Source organism: Paroedura picta, chromosome 2 (assembly GCF_049243985.1).
Source record: "Paroedura picta isolate Pp20150507F chromosome 2, Ppicta_v3.0, whole genome shotgun sequence".
In the NCBI taxonomy this organism is placed as follows: Eukaryota; Metazoa; Chordata; class Lepidosauria; order Squamata; family Gekkonidae; genus Paroedura; species Paroedura picta.
In genome coordinates this window covers 181,873,686-181,895,102 of record NC_135370.1, presented here as the reverse complement: position 1 = coordinate 181,895,102, position 21,417 = coordinate 181,873,686, and the positions used below count along the sequence as shown (strand labels likewise).

General features: G+C 50.7%; 3 protein-coding genes across 5 annotated transcripts in view; 1 reads left to right on the top strand and 2 right to left on the bottom strand.

Annotated features, from left to right (window-relative positions):
- NID2 (nidogen 2) overlaps positions 1-2,565 on the top strand; it is a 62,954-nt gene extending 60,389 nt beyond the window's left edge. For both annotated transcript variants that reach the window (XM_077324053.1, XM_077324052.1), the window contains 2 exons: positions 339-451; positions 1,826-2,565. In XM_077324053.1, the coding sequence (XP_077180168.1) occupies positions 339-451; positions 1,826-1,836 (124 nt within the window). In that variant the 3' untranslated portion in view covers positions 1,837-2,565. The remainder of the gene's footprint in view (positions 1-338; positions 452-1,825) is intronic.
- A 272-nt stretch (positions 2,566-2,837) lies between these two features.
- Positions 2,838-17,137, bottom strand: RTRAF (RNA transcription, translation and transport factor). The gene is made up of 8 exons (XM_077324055.1): positions 16,953-17,137; positions 15,172-15,299; positions 11,598-11,697; positions 9,772-9,858; positions 9,577-9,665; positions 8,071-8,139; positions 4,911-4,959; positions 2,838-3,190 (listed from the first exon to the last, which is right to left on the bottom strand). The coding sequence occupies exons 1-8, from the start codon at positions 17,011-17,013 to the stop codon at positions 3,036-3,038; spliced, it is 738 nt and encodes a 245-aa protein (XP_077180170.1). The 5' UTR covers positions 17,014-17,137; the 3' UTR covers positions 2,838-3,035.
- A 3,312-nt stretch (positions 17,138-20,449) lies between these two features.
- GNG2 (G protein subunit gamma 2) overlaps positions 20,450-21,417 on the bottom strand; it is a 62,943-nt gene continuing 61,975 nt past the window's right edge. For both annotated transcript variants that reach the window (XM_077324050.1, XM_077324051.1), the window contains one exon: positions 20,450-21,393. In XM_077324050.1, the coding sequence (XP_077180165.1) occupies positions 21,265-21,393 (129 nt within the window). In that variant the 3' untranslated portion in view covers positions 20,450-21,264. The remainder of the gene's footprint in view (positions 21,394-21,417) is intronic.

Below are 21,417 nucleotides of genomic sequence, written 5' to 3'. Positions count from 1 at the left end.
GCGGCATATAAGAACCAACTCTTCTTCTTCTTCAGTAATCTCAGGGCTCTCTCAGCCTCCCCTCCCTCACAGGGTGTTTGTTGTTGGAAGAGGAAAGGGAAGGTGACTGGAAGCCACTTTGAGACTCTTTGAGAAGATGGGAAGCCATCTTCAAGTATTTAAAAGGCTGCCATATGGAGGATGGAGAAGAGTTGTTCTCTCTTGCCCCAGAGGGACAGACCAGAACCAATGGGATGAAATTAAGGCAAAAGAAATTCCGTCTCAACCTCCGGAAGAAGTTCCTGACAGCTCCTGTTTGGCTTCCTCCCCACCCACTGTTGCCTGTTGTTTCCACGCAGGGACGGCGTCATAGCTGTGAATAAAAACGACGGTGCTTTTACAGACGAATACCTCCCTGAACAGCGGACGCACCTCTATGGGATAACGGCGGTCCACCTGTACTGCCCTGGAGGTAAAGGAAGTGGGGGGGGCGACTAGCCCCCAAAATGGGAGGAAGGAAGGGTGGTTTGTGAACGCTCTCCTCCCCCTTTTGAGTATTCGTCTTAGGGATCCTGCAAAATTCCTGGTGCTCCTCTGGGTCTTGCCAAAGCACCGACCTGCGGGGTGACTGGACCGGGTGGTTGGAGTAGCCCTGCAGGCCTCAGTCCCTGATACTATTTGTCCTGTTTTTGGATTTGGGGGCGGCTCTCTTCTTTCTCACCTGCCATGGCTGGTTGGGACCAGGGCCTGTTGCAGCTTTAGATGGGCTCTGGACAGTATGTCCCTTGAGCCCCTTCCTGCTGCCCACCCCTACGCATCTTTGCCATCGTCTCCGGGACTCAGAGGCCCACCCCATGGCAGTCCTGGGAGCTGAATGGGAGCGGTTGCATGGGGGGTGGGTGGGTGGGGAGGAAGACTCGCAAGGCATCTGGGAAGGGGGTGAAGCCCCCCTAGAAACTCCGGGTCTTGGAAGCTGCCCTGCCTCAGGGGGGGCCTGACCTTAGCCCTGATGGATGGCTGGAACCAGGGCTATCTGCCCATCTGCCGAGCCTCTTCTGCAGGGGATGCCACTCCAAAGGTTTTGCATTTCAATCTAGGGTGGCCATTGGCGGGGGGAGGGTCAACGGATGCAATTGGGGGAAACGCCTTGAGATTTGGGCTAGACTGGAGCTGCAGTTGGGGTACCCCCTCCAAAGCTTCCTCTTTTGCCAGAACTGATCTCTGTATTCTGGAGATGAGCTGTCAGTGTGGGATCATAGAATAGAATCATAGAGTTGGAAGGGGCCATACAGGCCATAGAATCCTAGAGTTGGAAGGGGCCACACAGGCCATAGAATCACAGAATCATAGAGTTGGAAGGGGCCATATAGGCCATCTAGTCCAACCCCCTGCTCAGAATTAGAATCACAGAATCATAGAGTTGGAAGGGGCTATACAGGCCATAGAATCATAGAGTTGGAAGGGGCCATACAGGCCATCTAGTCCAACCCCCTGCTCAATGCAGGATCAGCCCAGAGCATCCTAAAGCATCCAAGAAAAGTGTGTATCCAATCTTTACTTGAAGACTGCCAGGATATCGCCTGTTCTCACCTTGAGGCTGGCACCCCTAGTGGGACGGGGGTCGGGTTGCTAGATCCAGGTCGGGAAACCACTGGAGAGATGCAGACAGGGATCTGTGGGGTGTAATGCCACACTGAGTCTGCCTACCAAAGCATCCCTCGCTGCACCCTCTGGTGGCGCTTTGTACATTTTAATCACTCTCTGTGTAAAGCGGTATTTCCTCTTGTCCATCCTGAACTTACTGCCCAGCATCACCCTGCTGCTATCTCTTTCTCTCTTGTTGCAGGAAGGAAGTAAGCTCCCGGGGCTTGGAGGGGAAGACGTCCCCCCTGCGACCACCAAAGTAGAGTTGTGCTTCCTGCCAACCTTGTACATAAAAGAGGCCCCCCCTCCACAGCAGGACAGCCAGCAATGCATTAACGGGAGGCGGTGAAGTGGTTTAACTTAGAGCAAAAACTATCCCATTATTTTTTAAGTTATACCTCAAGATTTTTACTACTGTATTTCGTTTCATTTTTTTAAAAAACTCCAAAACCTTTAATGTATTGCAGAGAAGTCATGGTGCTAGGGGAGGAGGGAGTGGATCAATTCTCTTTCACCGACGTGAACTACTTTGTCCTAAAAGAGAGCGCATGGACATCCCCTGACTTTGTTCTTAATTTTAGTGGAAAACACGAGAGAGACACTTATTCTAAAGTGTGTCCCTGGGGTGGGGGAGCTTTTAGCACCACCAGGGTGACTTCTGGCCCCGGGGAGGGGACGGGGGGGGAGGGTTTAGAAGAAAACTTCACATGGATAAACGGGGCGGAGGGAAGCTCGCTGCAATTATCCAGTCTTTTGGTGCTTCGACCCCTACCCTGTCTTCTTAGTATTTATATGCTAGAAAGGGAGGGGCTCACGTTTCCAGCTGCAAGCCGTTGTGTCCGAATGTCTGTATGCGTGCCAAAAAAAAAAATATGCCTGAGTGTAACGGGCTCACGTTTCCTAGGATACTCCGAAAATCAAATAAACTTTTAAAAGTTTTAATTCTTTTTTAAAGACCATTTTTAACCCCTTTGACAGCCTCTTTCCTTCACGCGGACCTTCTTCTGGAGCAGGGCTCTCGTGACACACGAACGGTACCGCAGATGGTGCTCTGAAGATCTCAGGCTAAGTGTACAGAACCAAAACGTTATAAAATTAACAAAAGCTGGGCTCTCCGATGCTTTAAATCTGCCCCGGTTGGTCCCGAATGGAGTTAGGGCTGCTGCTACGCAGTCTAATATGTAGCTCAAAGGACACCAGTCTCTCTCTCTCTCTCTCTCTTTAAACTCAAGATTTATTGGTATAAAGAAAACCGGTATTGAGTGGAGTTGGTGGTGGAGCGCCCCCCTCCCCCGTTTTGTTTCCCAACACAGGAGCGGTGTTATGAATGGCATGCTAGGTTTGCAGGGGATTATCCCCCCCCCTCCGTCCACGCAGTGAAGAACATGAGAACTGGGAGCGTTTTCGGGTGTTCATCTTCCCACTTTGCCCAGTCTGTGGTCAGTTTTTGGGTCGGCGATAATGGCTTGCACGGCTACGATGGCTTCGTTGATCTTCGTCTGCAGCTCGCGGAGTTCTTCTATGTGCAGGAGTCGGAGGATCTGGGCCGCTTCGTTGAGGACGGCATCTGGAGGGGGAAAGGCCAGGAGCTCGTATTGAACTTGGAATGACAGGCCCTCTGCATGACGGGCCAAGTCTAAGGATTTGATTCAGGAAGAGCAGGACGGGGTGGTGGTTAAAAGACCTGTTAGAGGGTGGTAGCCTTATATCCAAAATCGTAAAGGTAAAGGTGAAGGTATCCCCTGTGCAAGCACCGGGTCATGTCTGACCCTTGGGGTGACGCCCTCCAGCGTTTTCATGGCAGACTCAATACGGGGTGGTTTGCCAGTGCCTTCCCCAGTCATTACCATTTACCCCCCAGCAGCAAGCTGGGTACTCATTTCACCGACCTCGGAAGGATGGAAGGCTGAGTCAACCTTGAGCCGGCTGCTGGGATCGAACTCCCAGCCTCCTGGGCAAAGCTTTCAGACTGCATGACTGCTGCCTTACCACTCTGCGCCACAAGAGGCTCTATCCAAAATCATAGAATCACAGAATTAGAAGGGACTTCCTAGGGCATCTAGTCCAACCCCCTGCACTGTGCAGGACACTCCCAACCCTCTCGCTCACCCACTGTCACCTGCCACCCCCTTGGGCCTTCACAGAATCAGCCCCTCCGTCAGAATCAGCCTCTCCAGCCTCTGCTTAAAAACCTCCAAAGATGGAGAACCCACCACCTCCTGAGGAAGCCTGCTCTACTGAGAAACCGCTCTAACTTGCAGAAACGTCTTCCGGAGATTTAGACAGAATTTATTTTGCATTAATTTCATCCCATTCGATCGGGTCTGTCCCTCCGGGGCAGGAGAGAAGCAGTTACAGAACCTGGGGGCAAGGCTGTGAACCAGCCTATACGGGGTGGAACACAATTAAAAAAAAAACAGCACCAGTGTGTATTAATCAAGTTTAGGTTCCTGAGGCTAAAAGAACACCAACAACAAACTGGCCTCCCACCATGGACGTCCATGCACCACACCAGTAACATTGCAGCTAGGCCTGCGCACTCCGGTGCGGTTTGGCTGCTTCAGTGATCGCTGACGACTGAGGCACCCAGCACCGCGGCAGCACCAGCCGGCAACCACACGCAGGCACAGAGTTCTATGCACGCCGCCACTGCCACCCCTCCTCTCCGCTGGGCGCCTTGGGTTTTGGTGGTGGCCGAACTGCGCAACCCAGCACTCCGGGCCACCCCCCCCCCACAGGAGAGAAGGCAGGGAGCACCTGGATTTTTAACGTCAACTGGGTTTGTAATCTATTGAGATGGAAGAGAACCTACAGCCTCCAAAGGACCAAAAACATACTGGGAAAAGGTGAAGTGGAACAGCGAGATACAAGGTCAGCAGCACCGTAGAAAACAAAGTGTTCAGATGTTGCATTGAGGCGCTTGTGGGCTCGAGGAGGAGGAGAACGGCTACCCTTCTGAAATGATCTTACGGTTCGGGGGGAGGGGGGTTGGTTTTGGTGCTGCGCACTAGTTTTGAAGTGCACTTCTCCAAATTCAAGGAAAGGCAAAAGGAAGTTCGCCACATGGTTAAAAGGAACCGGGGACAATTCAAAGACGATTCCGTAAGGGGAAAACACCAAGCATGGTTTGGGAGGGTTTTTCACAGGGTAGCAAGCACTGCAGTTTCAGCAGTGGAACCCCCTAAGAGGAGGGCAACTTTGGAAGAAAAGATGGCAAGGGCTGCGCGTGACAGAGAACAAGGGATCGTTTATGGTGGAGGAAAACGGCATTAAAAAGACCCTCTTACCTCCCGTGTCAAAGCCAAGAATGTGCTTGTCTAAGGCAACAGGCAAACCCTGGAGCAAGGCGGAAGAGGAAAAAAGGAAAACGTTACTGTAAAAAGAACTGTCACACTCTTGTTACATATATACTAAATAAAGAAGATTGTCAACACCAAGCCCAGGTTTTCCCAGGAGAAACACATATCAACATTAACTGCTACTTCTGAGTATCCCCGGTTTTTATTTTTGCTCCATGAGTTTGTCCCTCTACAGGGCCATGGAGAGGGCACAGAGGCCTCCCCCTGATGTTGCCTCTAGCACTGGGCTTCAGAGGCTGAGGGCCTCAGAACAAAGAGTTGGAAGGGCCCTCCGGGGTAATCTAGTCCAACCCCCTGCACTGTGCAGGACACTCACAACCCTCTCGCTCACCCACTGTGTCACCTGCCACCCCCTTGAGCCTCCACAGAATCAGCCTTTCCGGCAGATGGCTCTCCAGCCTCTGTTTAAAAATCTCCAAAGAAGGAGAACCTACCACCTCCCGAGGAAGCCTGTTCCACTGAGGAACCGCTCTGACTGTCAGGAACTTCTTCTGGAGGTTTCGTTGGAATTTAGAATCCTAGAGTTGGAAGTCACCTCCTGGGTCATCTAGTCCAACCCCCTGCACTGTGCAGGACACTCACATCCCAATCGCTCATCCACTGTCACCTGCCACCCCCCCGAACCTCCACAGAATCAGCCTCTCCATCAGATGGCAATCCACCCTCTGTTTAAAAATCTCCAAAAATGGAGAACCCACCACCTCCCAAGGAAGCCCGTTCCACTGAGGAACCACTCTAACTGTCAGGAACTTCTTCCAGAGGTTTAGACAGAATTTAGAATCATAGAATCCTAGAGTTGGAAGGGTCCTCCTGGGTCATCTAGTCCAACCCCTTGCACTGTGCAGGACACTCACAACTACCTGCCCACCCAGCATGGATCTCAATTCCATGTCCAGATGATGCCCCCACCCCAGAATTCCTGGCCAGCCTGGCCTGGATGAAATTCCTGTCCCTAACCCAAATTGGCGATGGGCATTTCCCAGGGCAGGCAAGGAAGGGCCACAAGAGCCAAGCCTGGACACAGTCCCTCCTGCTCACCCACTCACAATCCGCCTAAGTTCACAGAATCAGCATTTCTGTCATGGAGGTCTCCTTATCCCCCAAGGCCAGTATTACTAGTAGGCCTCTCCGCCATCAACCTGATGAGTCCCCTTTTAGGCTTGTGAGGTTTTCCCCTGCAGCAGCCTGTGATTGAACCTCCATGCAAGGCCTGTTTTCTGGTCACCCAAGTTAGAACGCCTTCTTGTCTGCATGCATATTCCTGAAACTTCATAAAAGGTGCTTTTAAGATACAAGTTAGTACAGCCTTTCTTGACTTTTTTTACCATGGAGAAACCCCTGAAGCATTCTTCCGGCTTTGAGAAACCCCGCAAGGGGCACAATCGAGCAAAATAGGGTCGGGAAGCAGATCTGTGGACACGGCCACCCGGGGCCCCTCCCCTTCCCACCCCCCAGGCTGATCATTGGCCTTTTGGGAATGGTTGGGTGGGTTGACATGGGCATATGTGACAGTATTACCCGATAAATGTTTAAAATATATAGAAATTCTGGGAAATCCTTCCAGGGCTGTCAAGAAACCCCAAGGTTTTACAAAACCTTGGTTGATCAAGCCTGGGGTTATAACTTATGGGCTGAGAAGTGAACAAAGCACTCATTGCTCAATTGTTGTGAGAGAGTCCCGCCTGAGAGCCGAGGAAGTGGAGTGTGTGGTTCGTTTCGGCCCACGAATGCTGGCCCTCCACTCATGAATTCCAGCTCTGGCTTAGTCCTGACTAGGAAAAGATGCAGGCCTGAGCCAACGCATGGTCCTGGGAGACTTGGCAGGGGCTCAGCAGCTTCTGCCTGCTGCCCATGCAAATTCTACCCTGTGGCTGCTTGGCATGGGGAACAAGGCACAACACAGCTCCTGAGTCCTGCAGGGGAGGTCTTTGGACTCAGCCAGTATCCTGCATAAGTCAAGCCGTAACGGGATTTTAAGTTCACTGGATGCCCCACTCTGAGCTTCCTTTTTTACGATCACCTAAAAAAATCCTGCAGGAAATATTCTGTTCTGCAAACAAAGTGAACTCCCAAAATATTCTTGAGGACACCTTAATTTAGGCAGTTTCTGTGTTGCTACAGAACGGGACGTTTTGCCAGACGACTTGTAAGACAGCCCGTGGATTTAGCGAAGCGGAGCCAGGGAGGGCTAAGAGACAGAGAGGCCTCACAGAGAAACTCTTGCATGCAGTGGAGCGGTTCACATTTTTTCCCAAACACACGAGACTAAAGAGCCTCTGTTGGGCTCCCGCTCTGAAAAAAAAAAAACAGCTTTTCATTCAAGCAACTGACTGCCGTTGCTGTCACTTCCGGAACAGGATCCTTTCTCTAGGCCAGGCTTCCTCAGCCAGGGTTTCACAGAACCCTGGAGTTTCTTGATGACCCTGGATGGGTTACGGCAGTGGTCCCCAACCTGCAGACTGCGGCTCCCTCTCCCCGCCCCCCCCCCCCGCAGCAAAAAACTTCCCAGGCCGCAAACTTGCGGCCCGGGAAGCTTCTTACTGCGGGAGGGCGGGGTGAGGGAATCAGGGCCGGGCTGTGCATTCGCGCATGTGTGGCCCAATGCGCGGGCGTGGCCTGTGCGAGCGCGGCCCAATGTGCGGGCGTGGCCTCAGAAAGGTTGGGGACCACTGGGTTAAGGAATGGGTAATTCATTTTTAATATATATTTAAAATGTGTTAAAACATTTATCAGGTGATGCGACCATTTATAGTCATGTTGATCCACCCCCTTTCTCCCAAAATGGCCAATGGTGGGCCTGGAGGGGGTGGGAAGGAGAGGAGCCCCAGGTGAGCGTATCCACAGCTCTGCTTCCCAGCCCTATTCTGCAGGATTGTGCCCCTTGTGGGGTTTCTCGAAGGCTGGAGAACATTTCATGGGATTTCTCAATGGTAAAATGTTGGGAAAGGCTGTTCTAGCTCCTCCTGGTATTCATGCAGGCACAGCCTAATTCACGATTGCTGTATTTAAACAACTTAAGCATCTTTAACAAGGCTCTGGGCAAACGCCCAGTTTTCAGTGAATAAGCACAGGGAGACCAGCGACATACCTCTTTTGACTGGCTCGCCTTGGCTACGGCCTCCTGCGTCAGGCGCTCTTGAACCAAGATGCGAATTGCCTGGGGACAAAAAGAAGGTTCAGGTGACGCCTCGAACCCGTGCCACTTTTAGCACGTAGTGGGGAATGATTCTTTACAGCCAGCGTGGTGTAGTGGTGAAGCAGGGGTGGACTCTAAACTGAAGAACACCAGAAGAGCCCTGCTGGATCAGACCAGGCTGGATCCACCTAGTCCAGCCTCTTGTCTCACACAGGGGCCAGCCAGTTCCTCTGGAGGGCCAACAGCAGGGCAGAGAGGCCGAGGCCTGGATGTTGCCTCCTGGTTCGGGGATTCAGATGCTGACAGCCTCTGAATGTGGAGGTTCCCATAAGTCACCATGGCTAGCTGCCACTGGTGTACCTCTCATTCATGAATGTCTAATCCTTTTTTAAAGCCGTTGATGCCTGCAGACAGTACTCCATCCTATGGCAGTTTTATTAATAAAGCCTCTGGCACTACTTCCTCAGTCAAACGGACGGCATGTCAGGGGCAAGAGCCCATCCTGTACACCTTCCAAGTTCTAAAGGTAAAGGTAAAGGTATCCCCTGTGCAAGCACCGAGTCATGTCTGACCCTTGGGGTGATGCCCTCCAGCGTTTTCATGGCAGACTCAATACGGGGTGGTTTGCCAGTGCCTTCCCCAGTCATTACCGTTTACCCCCCAGCAAGCAAGCTGGGTACTCATTTTACCAACCTCGGAAGGATGGAAGGCTGAGTCAACCTTGAGCCGGCTGCTGGGATTGAACTCCCAGCCTCATGGGCAAAGCTTTCAGACTGCCTTACCACTCTGCGCCACAAGAGGCTCTTTATTGCCACAATCTGCGCCACAAGAGGCTCCAAGTTCTAAAGGCACCTTAAAAGCTGAATAGCCTCATTCGGCAAAGAAGCAGCCTCTACAGAGAGGATATTTTGGATAAAGGCTGTTTTCATGCAGAGGACCGACAGACCCAAAGCCCTTCCTTTCTTTCCTAAATGTCAAGCCCCTGAAATAAAGTTGAGGGAACTGCTGTCTGGGTTAGGAACTTTTCACTGACTGACTGAATAAAATCTTTATTTTCCGCCTATCTTCATGGTTCAAGGTGGCTTTCTGGGGAAAAAAGAGTTGGTTCTTATATGCCACTTTTCTCTACCCAAAGGAGGCTCAAAGTGGCTTCCAATCGCCTTGCCTTGCCTCTCTCCACAACAGACACCCTGTGAGGCAGGTGAGGCTGAGAGCCCTGACAGGACTGCTCTGTGAGAACAGCACTATCAGGGCTGTGACTAGCCCTAGGTCACCCAGCTGGCTGCATCTGGCGGAGCAGGGAATCAAATCCGGCCTGCCAGATTAGAATTTGGTGCTCCTGAACAGTACACCAAGCTAGGAGAGAGGGGGAATGGAGAAGCACCTGTAACTTCTCCATGTTTTCTAACCACAGGAGTATTTCAGAAACTAAGTCCCTCCCACTGCCCTCCAACTCACCTTCAGCATCACCAAGTAGTCGTCATGGCGCTGGATCTGAAGGAGGTTCGCCAAAGCCATCACTCCGGCTTTGAAGTCGGGATTGTTCACTGTGAAAGAGACACACCGGTCGGTTCTGAAGCCAATCCCTTTCCTGCCTTAGTTCAGGCCTTATGGTTTTCAGAGCCCCCCCAAGGACTGCGTCTCTCCACTCACCATCTAAGTTGATCAGGGGTTCTGCGTTTTTGGCTGCATTATCCTCGTTCTTGGCCCCCTCTGGCGCGGCGTCCTTATACTTGTCAGCTGTCGAAACAAAAGACGTTGCGTCCCGTGAATGACAACGGGCCCGAGAACGGAGACAAGAGAAGGCCGAAAGGGAAGAAGCGCTAAGCGGTCACGCTCTTCCGAGAGGACAGCTTGTACGCAGGATTGCAGCAGCTGCCAGAGTGGTCTGCAGACTTCATTTTGGATTCTGGTCCATCAACGTCCTCATAATGAGGACGCTCAAATGGCAGCTGAGAAAATGTTCTGGATTGCTGGGGAGGGGAGAATGTATTTTTGCAAAAGTACACCAGGATCCTCCACCATCCTCGGAGACAAAGGCCCAGATGGACATGTGGCAGAGACCCAGGGTGCTAACATTTTTCTTCCCAGAAGTTCAGGGCTGCACAGCGCTCTGCAAAACTTTTGCTGAAGAGCACAAGGAGACGGCAAGCTGAAGCACAAGCGCAACCAATTCGGGGGGGGGGGGGAGCCAAATCCCTTCCCTTTCTCAATTTTCTCCTAAAACCTCCTTCCTCTGCTTGCTTTTCTCCTTGACACAGGGAACACGTGCCCACAGGCTGTGGCTCAGTGGTAGGGCCTCTGCTTGGCATGCAGAAGGTCCCTGGTGCAATCCCCGGCATCTGCAGTTAAAAAGACCAGGTAGCAGGGGGTGTGAAAGAGCTTCCTGAGAACCTGGAGAGTCACTGCCCATCTGAGTAGACAACAGTGACATGTAGGGTCCAAAAGTCTGAGAATCTGTAGAAGGCAGCTTCATGTGTTTGTGGAGGGGCTGTGGCTCAGTGTAAGAGCTGCCGCTTGGCATGCAGAAGGTCCCAAGTTCAATCCCTGGCATCCCCATTTAAAATGACCAGGTTGGAGGTTATGGGAGAGTCCGGCCTTGATAGACCAATGATCTGACTTAGTATAAGCCACTTCCTGTGTTCACGTTTATTAAGGAGGAGCTGTGATTCAGTGGAAAAGCCTCTGCTTGGCATGCAGAAGGTCCCAGGTTCAATCCCCGGCATCTCCAGTTTGAAAAAGGGCCAGGCAGGAGGGGATGGGAAAGAGTGACCTGGACAGACCAACCATCTGACTTAATAGAAGCAGCTACACCAGCCTTTCTTAACATTTTTTTACTGCTGAAAAACCCTGAAACATTCTTCAGGTTTTGAGAAACCCCAGAAGTGGCATGATCATGCAGAATATGGTTGGGAAGCAGAGCTGTGTCTTGGAGCCCCTCCCCTTTCCACCCCTTCCTTGGCCATTTGGCGAAGGGGGGGGGGGAGAATCAGGTCAACATGACCATATAGGGTCATCTCATCCAAGAAATGGTTCACAAATCTTAGAAATATCTAGAAAAGTTAGTTAACTCCCTCCCACTCAGAAATGCCTTCCAGGGCAGTCATGAAGTGAAAGCCTGGACTACACAAGCACACTCTAAGACAGGGGTAGTCAAACTGCGGCCCTCCAGATGTCCATGGACTACAATTCCCAGGAGCCCCTGCCAGCAAATGCTGGCAGGGACTCCTGGGAATTGTAGTCCATGGACATCTGGAGGGCCGCAGTTTGACTACCCCTGCTCTAAGAGAAGCACCCTTAAGTACTGTACAGACAAAAGCCACCAATTGTCAGTTAAGTGCCTTCATCAACCCGCCCTACGTGGTTTCCCTCTGGCCCTGGTTTGAGAAAGTCCAGTTCCACCGGGAGATCAGAGAGGGTCATGCAAACAAATCCACCCACCTCCCTCCCAACAAGAGACCGCAAAAGGCAAAACATACCGTTGTCTCCATACTCAAGCCTCACAGCTAAGCCTAGCAGCCAGTCGATTGTTTCTTGCCTCTCTTGCACGGAGAAGGGGCAATTCACATCTTTCAGGTACTGCAAGGGGGGGGGGAGGGGGGGGAGGAAATGCAAATAAAAATTTTATTCATTAACTGTAAACAAGGAGTCAGCAAACACGTGACAGCAAATAAATTAATACAAGTTGCAAGTGTTTTCTTTACTGCAGGACAACAGGTTTACCAAGAACTAGCATTTGATTGGCAGGTACAGAAACCCCATAAAGGAAACGCTGCGGCTAATCTATTGATTTATTAGGTCTGTATACGGCCCTTCCCACTTTTATGAATGGGCTCTGGGTGGTTCACAATTGTCAAAATAAAACATGACACTTACAAATTAAAACATTACAATAATTACGGTGTGTGGTCAGTCGGACAGCTGGGTGGGCCAGTAACAGAAACTCGGTGCCCACCATTAGCCAAAGGGCTGGCGGAACAGCTCTGTTTTATAGGTCCTGCGGAACTGAAGAAAGTCCTACAGCACCTGGATCTCACCTGGAAGCCTGTTCCACCAGGTTAGAGGCAGGGTGGAAAAGGCCTTGGTCTTGGTTGACAATAGTTAACTGAGGGGACTACTAGCAGGTTGCAATTTTGGAAACGCAAATCTCTCCCAGGGGTATAATGAGAGAGACAGTCTTGCAAATACTGCCTAGACCATGAAGGGTTGCAAAGGTCCATACCCAAACCTTGAACTGGATCCAGTGCTCCACTGCCAACCAGTGCAGCTAGTAAAGCGCAGGAAAGATGTGCGCATGACAATGCACTTTGGTGATTAAGCATACCCAGGATTTATCATTTTCTAAAGGACTCTTGCACATGTGCCATAGATAGAATCACAGAACCATAGAGCTGGAAGGGGCCACACAGGCCATCTAGTCCAACCCCCTGCTCAACGCAGGATCAGCCCTAAGCATCCTAAAGCATCCAAGAAAAGTGGGTATCCAACCTTTGCTTGAAGACTGCCAGTGAGGGGGCGCTCACCACCTCCTTAGGCAGCCTATTCCTTCCATGGAAGAAGGTATCTGAAGCTAGCCAAGGCGACAGCCTGACTGGAATACCAAGAACTCCCCTCTTCAAGTTTGGGCTTCTGGGGTCTCATCCTGCTGAGACTGAAACGGAAAATGATCTTGGGGTCGTGGTAGAGCACCACTGTGGCTGCAGCAGGGGATGAAACTTGCCCTCCTCCTGCATGGAAGGGTCCTCCACACCAAATCGGTCAGTGAAAACATAACTCTGGCTTGAAAACATATCTCTGGATTCAGTCTCATACAATGATCAACTGGGGAGGTACAAATGCAGCTCAAGGCAGAGAGACGTTCCCTTTGCTGCCCTCAGGATCTATTCATTAGGGACGTGGAATCTCCACAGACTACACAATGCCCCGTTGTTAGCTACGCAGCTCCCATATGTGATGACCTGGATGGGCCAGGGGAGTTTGACCTTGTCAAATCTCAGAAGCTAAGGAGGGTCAGCTTGGGCTAGTAGTTGGAGGGGAGACCTCCGAGGAACATCAGGGTCATGATGCAGAGCCGGGCAATGGCAAACCACCTCCGAATGTCTCTCCCCCTAACAACCCCTCCCCCAAAAAAAGGGACACTATAAGCTATGATGTGATGGTACTTTCCACCACCAACTCACTCACTCTCACACAAACGCACACACTGTTGCAGCTCAGGGGCAGAGCACCTGCTTTGCATACAGAAAGTCCCAGGTTCAATCCCTGGAATCTCTAGTAGAAAGAAGAAGAAGAGTTGGTTCTTATATGCCGCTTTTCTCTACCTGAAGTAGGCTCAAAGCGGCTTACAGTCGCCTTCCCATTCCTCTCCCCACAACAGACACTCTGTGAGGTGGGTGAGGCTGAGAGAGCCCTGATATCACTGCTCGGTCAGAACAGCTTTATCAGTGCCGTGGCGAGCCTGAGGTCACCCAGCTGGCTGCATGTGGGGGAGCGCAGAATCGAACCTGGCATGCCAGATTAGACGTCCACACTCCTAACCACAACACCAAACTGGGCCAATGAAACCACTACACCAAGGGCCAATGAAAGACCTCTCCCTGAGCCCCTGGAGAGCCACTGTCAATCTGAGCAGGCAACACTTATTTTGAGGGACCGGTGGTCTGATGCTGTTTATATTCAAGTGGGCAGCCGTATTGGTCTCAAGCAGCAGAACAAATGGAGACTCCGGGGACACCTTTAAGACCGACAAATTTTTATTCAAGGGATGAGCTTTCGTTGGCACGCCCACTGCCTAAGATACAATGTCGTGGAAGATGCTACCATGCTGGAGAGGAGAGGAAGGGGGTGGAAGGGCGAGGTCTTAGCTTACGGCTGCCAGCCATTGATTCTACACTAGCTCATTACTCTCTTAATGTGGACATCTTTATTGTACCCAAAATGTTTCCCCTGCAATTCCATTGCAAGGGAATCCAAACAGATCCAGATGGCTGGTTTTTCCTATTTATCTCTGGAATTCGTTAACCATCCTCAATATGAAACAAAAACAGAGTTCAGTGGCACCTTGAAGACCAACAAAGATTTATTCAAGGAGTGAGCTTTCGAGTGCAGGCACTCTCTCAGACTAATGTGCTTGCACTCAAAAGCTCCCGCCTTGAATAAATCTTTGTTGGTCTTAAAGGTGCCACTGGACTCTGATTTTGGTTTGTTGCTTCAGACGAACACGGCTACCCACTTGAATCCATCTTCATTATGGTGCATGTCAATTTACTCTTACGCTGATGACTTGAACTGATTACGTCCATTCCATGACACTGTTTCTGAGGAAGTGTGCGTGCCCATGAAAGCACATCACTTGAATATACTTTGCTGGCTTCACACTTTTGGCATGCATTTCATGCAAACGGCTGTAGTGCCAGATGACTCATTTTCGAGGGAGTGACCATCACCTCGCTGTGTGACAGTGAATGCCATTCAGTTAATTATGCATTTTGTAAAGAGCTACCCTCTTTGATCTGAACTGTCCTGGTAAAAGGTAAAGGTCTCCCCTGTGCAAGCACCGGGTCATGTCTGACCCTTGGGGTGACGCCCTCCAGCGTTTTCATGGCAGAGTCAATACGGGGTGGTTTGCCAGTGCCTTCCCCAGTCAATACCGTTTACCCCCCAGCAGCAAGCTGGGTACTCATTTTACCGACCTCAGAAGGATGGAAGGCTGAATCAACCTTGAGCCGGTTGCTGGGATTGAACTCCCAGCCTCATGGGCAAAGCTTTCAGATGGCTGCCTTACTACTCTGCGCCACAAGAGGCTCCTGGTACAGCACGCAAATCAATACTAGCCATCCTCTTTCCACTCACTCACAATTTACAGTCATGGCCTTACGTGCACACAGACACAAGCCCTTGCAAGCCCAGCAATCAACTCAAAGGGGCACCTGCAATTTCTGAACCGCCTTTTCCTGCATCTTCTCTGAGTCTGCAGAGACTCTTTCACTCAATGTCCAGGAGCAGTGAGACAACACTGCAGCCTTGCGCAGCAGAGGTTTCATTCTGTACTACCTTCTCAAAGGACTTGGTCCATTCGGCGGCATTGTGGATGTTCCTCAAATTTCCTCTGTCTTCTATTTTGTAGTGTCGGATTTTCTGGTCTTCGAGCCAGACAATGAAGTTTCGAAATTCAGTTTCATCTGCAAAATTATTATTTTTTTAAAATAAAAAAATCAAAGCTGGGCACTAGCAATACAGCCCCACCTAAAATACTATCTGATGAAGCCTGCACTTGACCTCAGTCTAAAATACTGGATTCCATTAGACAGCCTGATTAACCAGGCCTCAAACACAGAATGAACATCAGAAGAGCAAGAGCCCATAACTAAGATATGGTCAACTCCTTAACCCACTTCTGAGCAAGAAGAAAAGTTTTTTTTTTAATCGAAAAAGCACCACCAACATTACCTGCCAGCAATACTTTCCAGAGCAAAGATACCTGTCTATTACAATTCTTACCACTACCACCTGTATCCTCCGCCCCGATACATGAAGCAAAGTTGTAGCAGCATCAAATAGGAAACAAAATCAGTTTGTCTCCAAAATGGACACTTCATTTAAGAATGTAAGTACAGTCCTGCTGTATCAGACAAAAGATCATACAAGTCAGCATTTTTCCTACCATGTGCAGTTACTAAGAACATTCAATGGACACAGATGTACAGTAAAGACATCAAGGGGCAACTATTGGGTTATAGTTGGTATATTAATGTCTCTATTATTACTGCTGTTACTACTATTACTCCTCCTATCACCTGCACCACAAGGAGAGGGTGGTGTGTATGTGTGTGTATAATAAAATTACAAATAAACAATGTTTTCCAGTGGGACCATGAAGACCAACCGTGTTTTATTCAACGTATAAGCTTTTGTGCGCAAGCACACTTCTTCAAATACAAACAGATGTTTTTAACTGATACAGATTCAGCAGTGTGCACGCACCTTGAATAAAACTTGGTTGGTTTTACAGGTGCCTCCGAAAGACATTGTTGGATTCTCTCAGTAATTGCGCTTTGTAGTAAAATGCTGACCTAAGAGAAGCCATTTTGGATCAGGTCAATGGTCCATCCAGTCCGACACTCTGTGTCACGCAGGGGCCAAAACCCCTCATGAGGTCCACCAGAAAGGCCAGAACTCCAGAAGCCCTCCCACTGCGGCCCCCAAGGGCAAAAAGTCAGAGCACCCCTGCCCCAGACCGTGTTCCCTCTATAGCTTAACAAAATCAGAGTCCAGTGGCACCTTTAAGACCAACCAAGATTTATTCAAGGCGTGAGCTATAAGCCTTGGTTGGTCTTAAAACTTGGTTGTCAGATGTTGTCAGATCAACATGGCGAACCACTTGAATCTACCCACTATAGCAGGGGTGGGCAAACTGTGGCCCTCCAGATGTCCATGGACTACAATTCCCATGAGCCCCTGCCAGCCAGTTTGCTCTCCCCTGCTCCAGAAAAGAGAAGCCACGCTGGCTTAGGTCAGTGGCCCCTCCAGTCCAGCCCAGGGGTCATCAGCATATCCCCAAGACAGCGTCAAGCAAGCTAATAAAATCAACCTCGTAAAAAAAAAAATCTGCGCCCCTCCTTCTATCGCAAAACCAGAAGCGACGTAAAAAGAATGAATGGGCAAAGGGGCGGGGCTCCGAATCCGCGTCATCAGTTGGGGAGGGGGCGTCGGGAGGAGCGGTTGCCGCGGTGGGCGGGGCCCTGGGCGGCGCATGCGCGCCAGCGAGGCCAAGCACCGTGCTGGACAGGGGGGAGGGGCCGGAGTCGGCCCGCGGCCTTCTCGCCTCCGCTCACCTCGGCAGTTGAACCCGGCCGGGTTGTGGTAGTCGAGCGCGGACAGCTTCCGTCGGAACATGGCGCCGCGACGGGCCGAGACTCCGCTCCGGTCGGCCGCGACTACGAAGCGCCTCAGTCGGTCGCACTCCGCTGAGGAGACGGGCCACGCGCGCCTGCGCAGAGGCGGCGGCGAGAGGATTGAAAAGCTCCGCCTCCTCTTTGCAGTGTCTGACGCAGCGAGCCAATCAGAGCGAAGGGGCGGGACTTATTCCATAGGTATAAGGGGCGGGATTGGCCAGGTCCTTAAATGACGTGGCCCTTCGCTAATGAAGGCTAAGGGGGCTGGGTTCTCATGCTGGTTCGGGATGAGATGAAAGCTTTACTTCCGGTTCTTCATTGCAGTTGCTGGAATCCGACATGTGCGGGGCAGGAAGAGTGGAAGTGCGTGAGCGCCTGCGCAATAGCTCGACTGAAGCACGCGGCGGGCCTTTGCAACCGAGCGTGCTTTCTGCACAAATAAATGAGTGTGGCGACAAACGAGTCCTCGTGCAGGAGACCGGCTTTACCTGTTGCACTTCTGCCCGCGTCTCATTTTCACATGCACGAGAGCCCACTTTCTGTTGTCGATGTGTTTTGACAGCCACGTGCGCAGCCGCAGCACCCTACGATTCTCCTCCCCCCACCATGCTACGTTGCAGGCAGAAATTCTGCCGGTATAGACACGCTCGCTGTGGCGCTGCAGCCACGGGGAAGGCTGCGCCCATTCAGGATTTGCCAATGCAAAGCAACAGATGCAGGCAGACTCCTTGGAATGTGCTGCCCGGATCTTGCTCTCACTTAGAATCTCTCTCCTGCATTGAAAAATTATTTCTGATTATTTGTGGTATTTTTACAGTGTATGCATATTTTGAATGTTGCTGGCCATTTTCACTGAGAAAAGGGCATTACTAGCTGGGTTTTCCAACTCTAGGGGAGGTGTTTCTACAGATTTGGGAGTGGGACCAGAATCCCCCAAAGCACAGAGAAGACAGAGCATCACTATCACTACCCACTTAAGAATTTGAGGGAGGGTGGAGCGTTCCTACATCCTTTGTTCAGCTGAGCACCACCCGCACTATACTGCAGAAAAGACTCAGTTATCCGCACACATTTGCACTGTAGTAGCCTCCAGGCTGGACTGCTGCAATGAGATCTTGTGGGGCTGCCCTTGGAAGCATGTTCGGGAACAACCTGTGTTCTACAATTCTACTCACCAGTGCATTTCCCAGTAATCTGTCCTGTGCTTCTTGGAGGAAAGGGGATGGGGGTAAAAGGACATCAGTAGAATGGAGGTACAGAAATTGCTTCTGCAATGTTCCATCTACACTGCTAGCTGGTCTTGTTTCACACCTGATTCAAAGCCTTTAAAGCATCTGCCCTCTAAGGCAGGAAATACCTAAGCTGATTTCTTGATTCAATGTCCCCCTTCTGCTGGCCATTTCTGCCCTTCAACGTGTCACGTTTTGGGATGAACAAGGTCTTCTTGGTGGTGGTGTCATGGTTACAGAATCCCTATACAAGGGATATCCTGTTTTGATTGCTGCTCATTTTATGTTGGACACTAAAAGCCTGGCTTTTTAAGAAGGCCTTTGAGTCACCTCTGGCCCAATAGCTTCACTTGCTGAATTCTTGATATTTCTGGCCCTGCTGATAGATATTTCTGGCCACCTTCTGATGATAGATTCTCATGGGCCCTCAATCTTTTTCTCTGGATAGAGAAATAAAAGGTCAAAATTTCTTTGGACTCTAAAAGATTCCCAAAGTATCGTGAGCCCTGGGCTCACAATACTTTTGGGATTTTTTAGAGTCCAAAGAAATTTTGATCTTTCTTCCAGATGTTCATGGACTACAATTCCCATGATCCCCTGCCATCAAGTGCTGGCAGGGGCTCATGGGAATTGTAGTCCATTGACAGCTGCAGGAGCACAGGTTGACTACTCCAATGGATAAGCCTGGCCCTGCTTTTCAGATGTTCTCAAATCTAGCGGGCAGCTCTGGTTTTGTTGTCTGACTTTGGCATTTTACTGTTAGTCGCTCTGGAAATTTTCATGGGAATAAAGGGGAAACCAGCTAAGAACAGATCTCAGACGCTCCTGCTGGCGGTTGCTAATCGGCGTTCTCACCAAGCGGCCAGCAGAGGGCCTTGGGAAAGATGGATTTGCAATCCTTTCTAGTGAGTCTTTTCCTGGCAAGCCAAATTATTATAACGGGTATGTCCAATAACATCACAGCACCCGCTAGCAGATGAATGTTTGTGGTGGCCATGTTTTTTTTTTGTTTTTTTTGGGGGGGAAGGCCTGACCTGGAAAGGTTTCATTGTCATTTAAAGGCATCCAGCCCCATCACATTGCAAGATGTTGTGTGTGGGAGACCCATGTGCGAAGGCGGCCGATTCCCAGCATGGGGTTTTTGAGAGGCTGTCCTGGGACCACACCTTCCTCGGATGCAAGGTCCTGGGTGGACACAAAGGAATACTGCACATGGGGAATGAGTGAAATGTGGGATGTCAAGATCACCAGAGGAATAAACAGCTTGAAAAGGGATCACGGAGGATATGATCACAGAGAGCCAGTTTGGTGTAGTGGTTAGGAGTATGGACTTCTAATCTGGCATGCCGGGTTCTATTCCCTGCTCCTCCACATGCAGCCAGCTGGGTGACCTTGGGCTTGCCACAGCACTGATAAAGCTGTTCTGACCGAGCAGTGATATCAGGGCTCTCTCAGCCTCACCCACTTCACAGGGTGTCTGTTGTGGGGAGAGGAAAGGGAAGGCGAATGTAAGCAGCTTTGAGACTCCTTTGGGTACAGAAAAGCGGCATCTAAGAACCAACTCTTCTTCTTCCTATGAAGGCTCTGGCCTCTCTGCCCTGTTGCTTGCCATCCAGAGGAACTGGTTGGCCTCTCTGTGAGAAAAGATGCTGGAATTTATTTATTTCCTTTTCCTCTGGAATCAAACCCAAACAATTGGTAACCATAAAAACAGAGGTTGTTATTTGTGTTTGGCCCTTGGATCTGTTCAACGTCTTTGTTGTGCTATATGCTAATTCACTGCTCGCTCTAGATGTACGGATTGTTCATTTCCATTTCATCGGAAGTCATTTTGGTGTCGTGGTTAAAGGGCGGCAGACTCCACACTGGAAAACTGGGTTTCATTTCCCACTCCTCCCCATGCAGCCAGCTGGGTGCACCTCTTTTCTTTTTCTCTTCTGTATCTGCAGGAGTGCCCACGAAAGCTTATGCCCAGAACAAAACAGGGTTGGTCTTAAAAATGCCCCTGGACCCCACCTTCATTCAGCTGCTTCAGACCAAGGTGGCGATCCACCTGAATTTTTGTTTTAATGTCACTGGAAGTCCGAAACTTGGCACTGCGTCCCACGTCTGGTTCCCGAGTGTGACGTCACCCAACCCAGGCGATCCCCTCCGATCCCTCCCGAAAGCACAGGAAGGGAGGCTCTGAAATTAAGAGAGAACTGGCCGTGTTTTTCACAAGGTACGATTTACTAGCAGACCAAAAGCTACCGGATACAAATGATAGAAAAATGGTGGCACGAAGCACGCAAGGAACACGCAAAACAGCTCCGCCGACTCTCTGCCGCCGCACCACGATCTCCGTGGCTCCTTGAGAAAGAAAAGGAAACGGACAGAGAGAAAGAGAGAGAAGGGTCCCAGCTGACCCGTCCCCTTTCCCGCCCCTTTCTCGCACGCCCCTAACTCTAAGATGCTAAATATGCACAAGACCCACAGCTAAAGATCACCGTCACGCAACTAACTGGTTGTGATTATTGTACAGTTGAACCTTAAATAAAAGAGACATGGGTAAAGGGGGCGAGACAAATCCCAGAAGGCGACCGATACACACACAAAGGTCACCCCGCTTTGCGTCAGTTCTAGCTTTGCTCCGCCCAACCCTCATTCCAGTTTGCAAATTTATTTTTGGGACACACACACACACACACATACAAAAAGAGGCCCCCCGAACAAGGTGCGTTCCGCAAGAGCGGACGTGGACATTAAATTGACCCTCTTGATACATTTGGTTTCCCCCTCCCTCTCCGGGCGGCTCTCCAGCCGTGAAGACCTGCAGCCTGCCAAGACGGATCAACCTCACACGCCCCAATGCTGGCGGAGGCCCTTTTCTCTTAGAACATGCATCCCCCCCCCTGCCAACTCCCCGGCCGCTCGGTTCTTTTGAAAGTGTGGGCGGACGCCGGCGACGGCTCTGCGCCGCCGGAAAATATCTCTACATCACTGTCCAGGGTGGTCCCACGTCAGAGACGGGCCTGCATGAGGTTTTACAGAATGGCGCAAAAGAACTTTTTCTCCCGGAAGGGGTTTTCGGAGGCAGGCACCGGGGTCAATAGGGGGTCCTCCTTGGCGTGGGCTTCGCAGTACGCCATCAAGTCGGCCGCTGCTTTGGAGACCTGGAACAGAGAGACGAGAAAGGG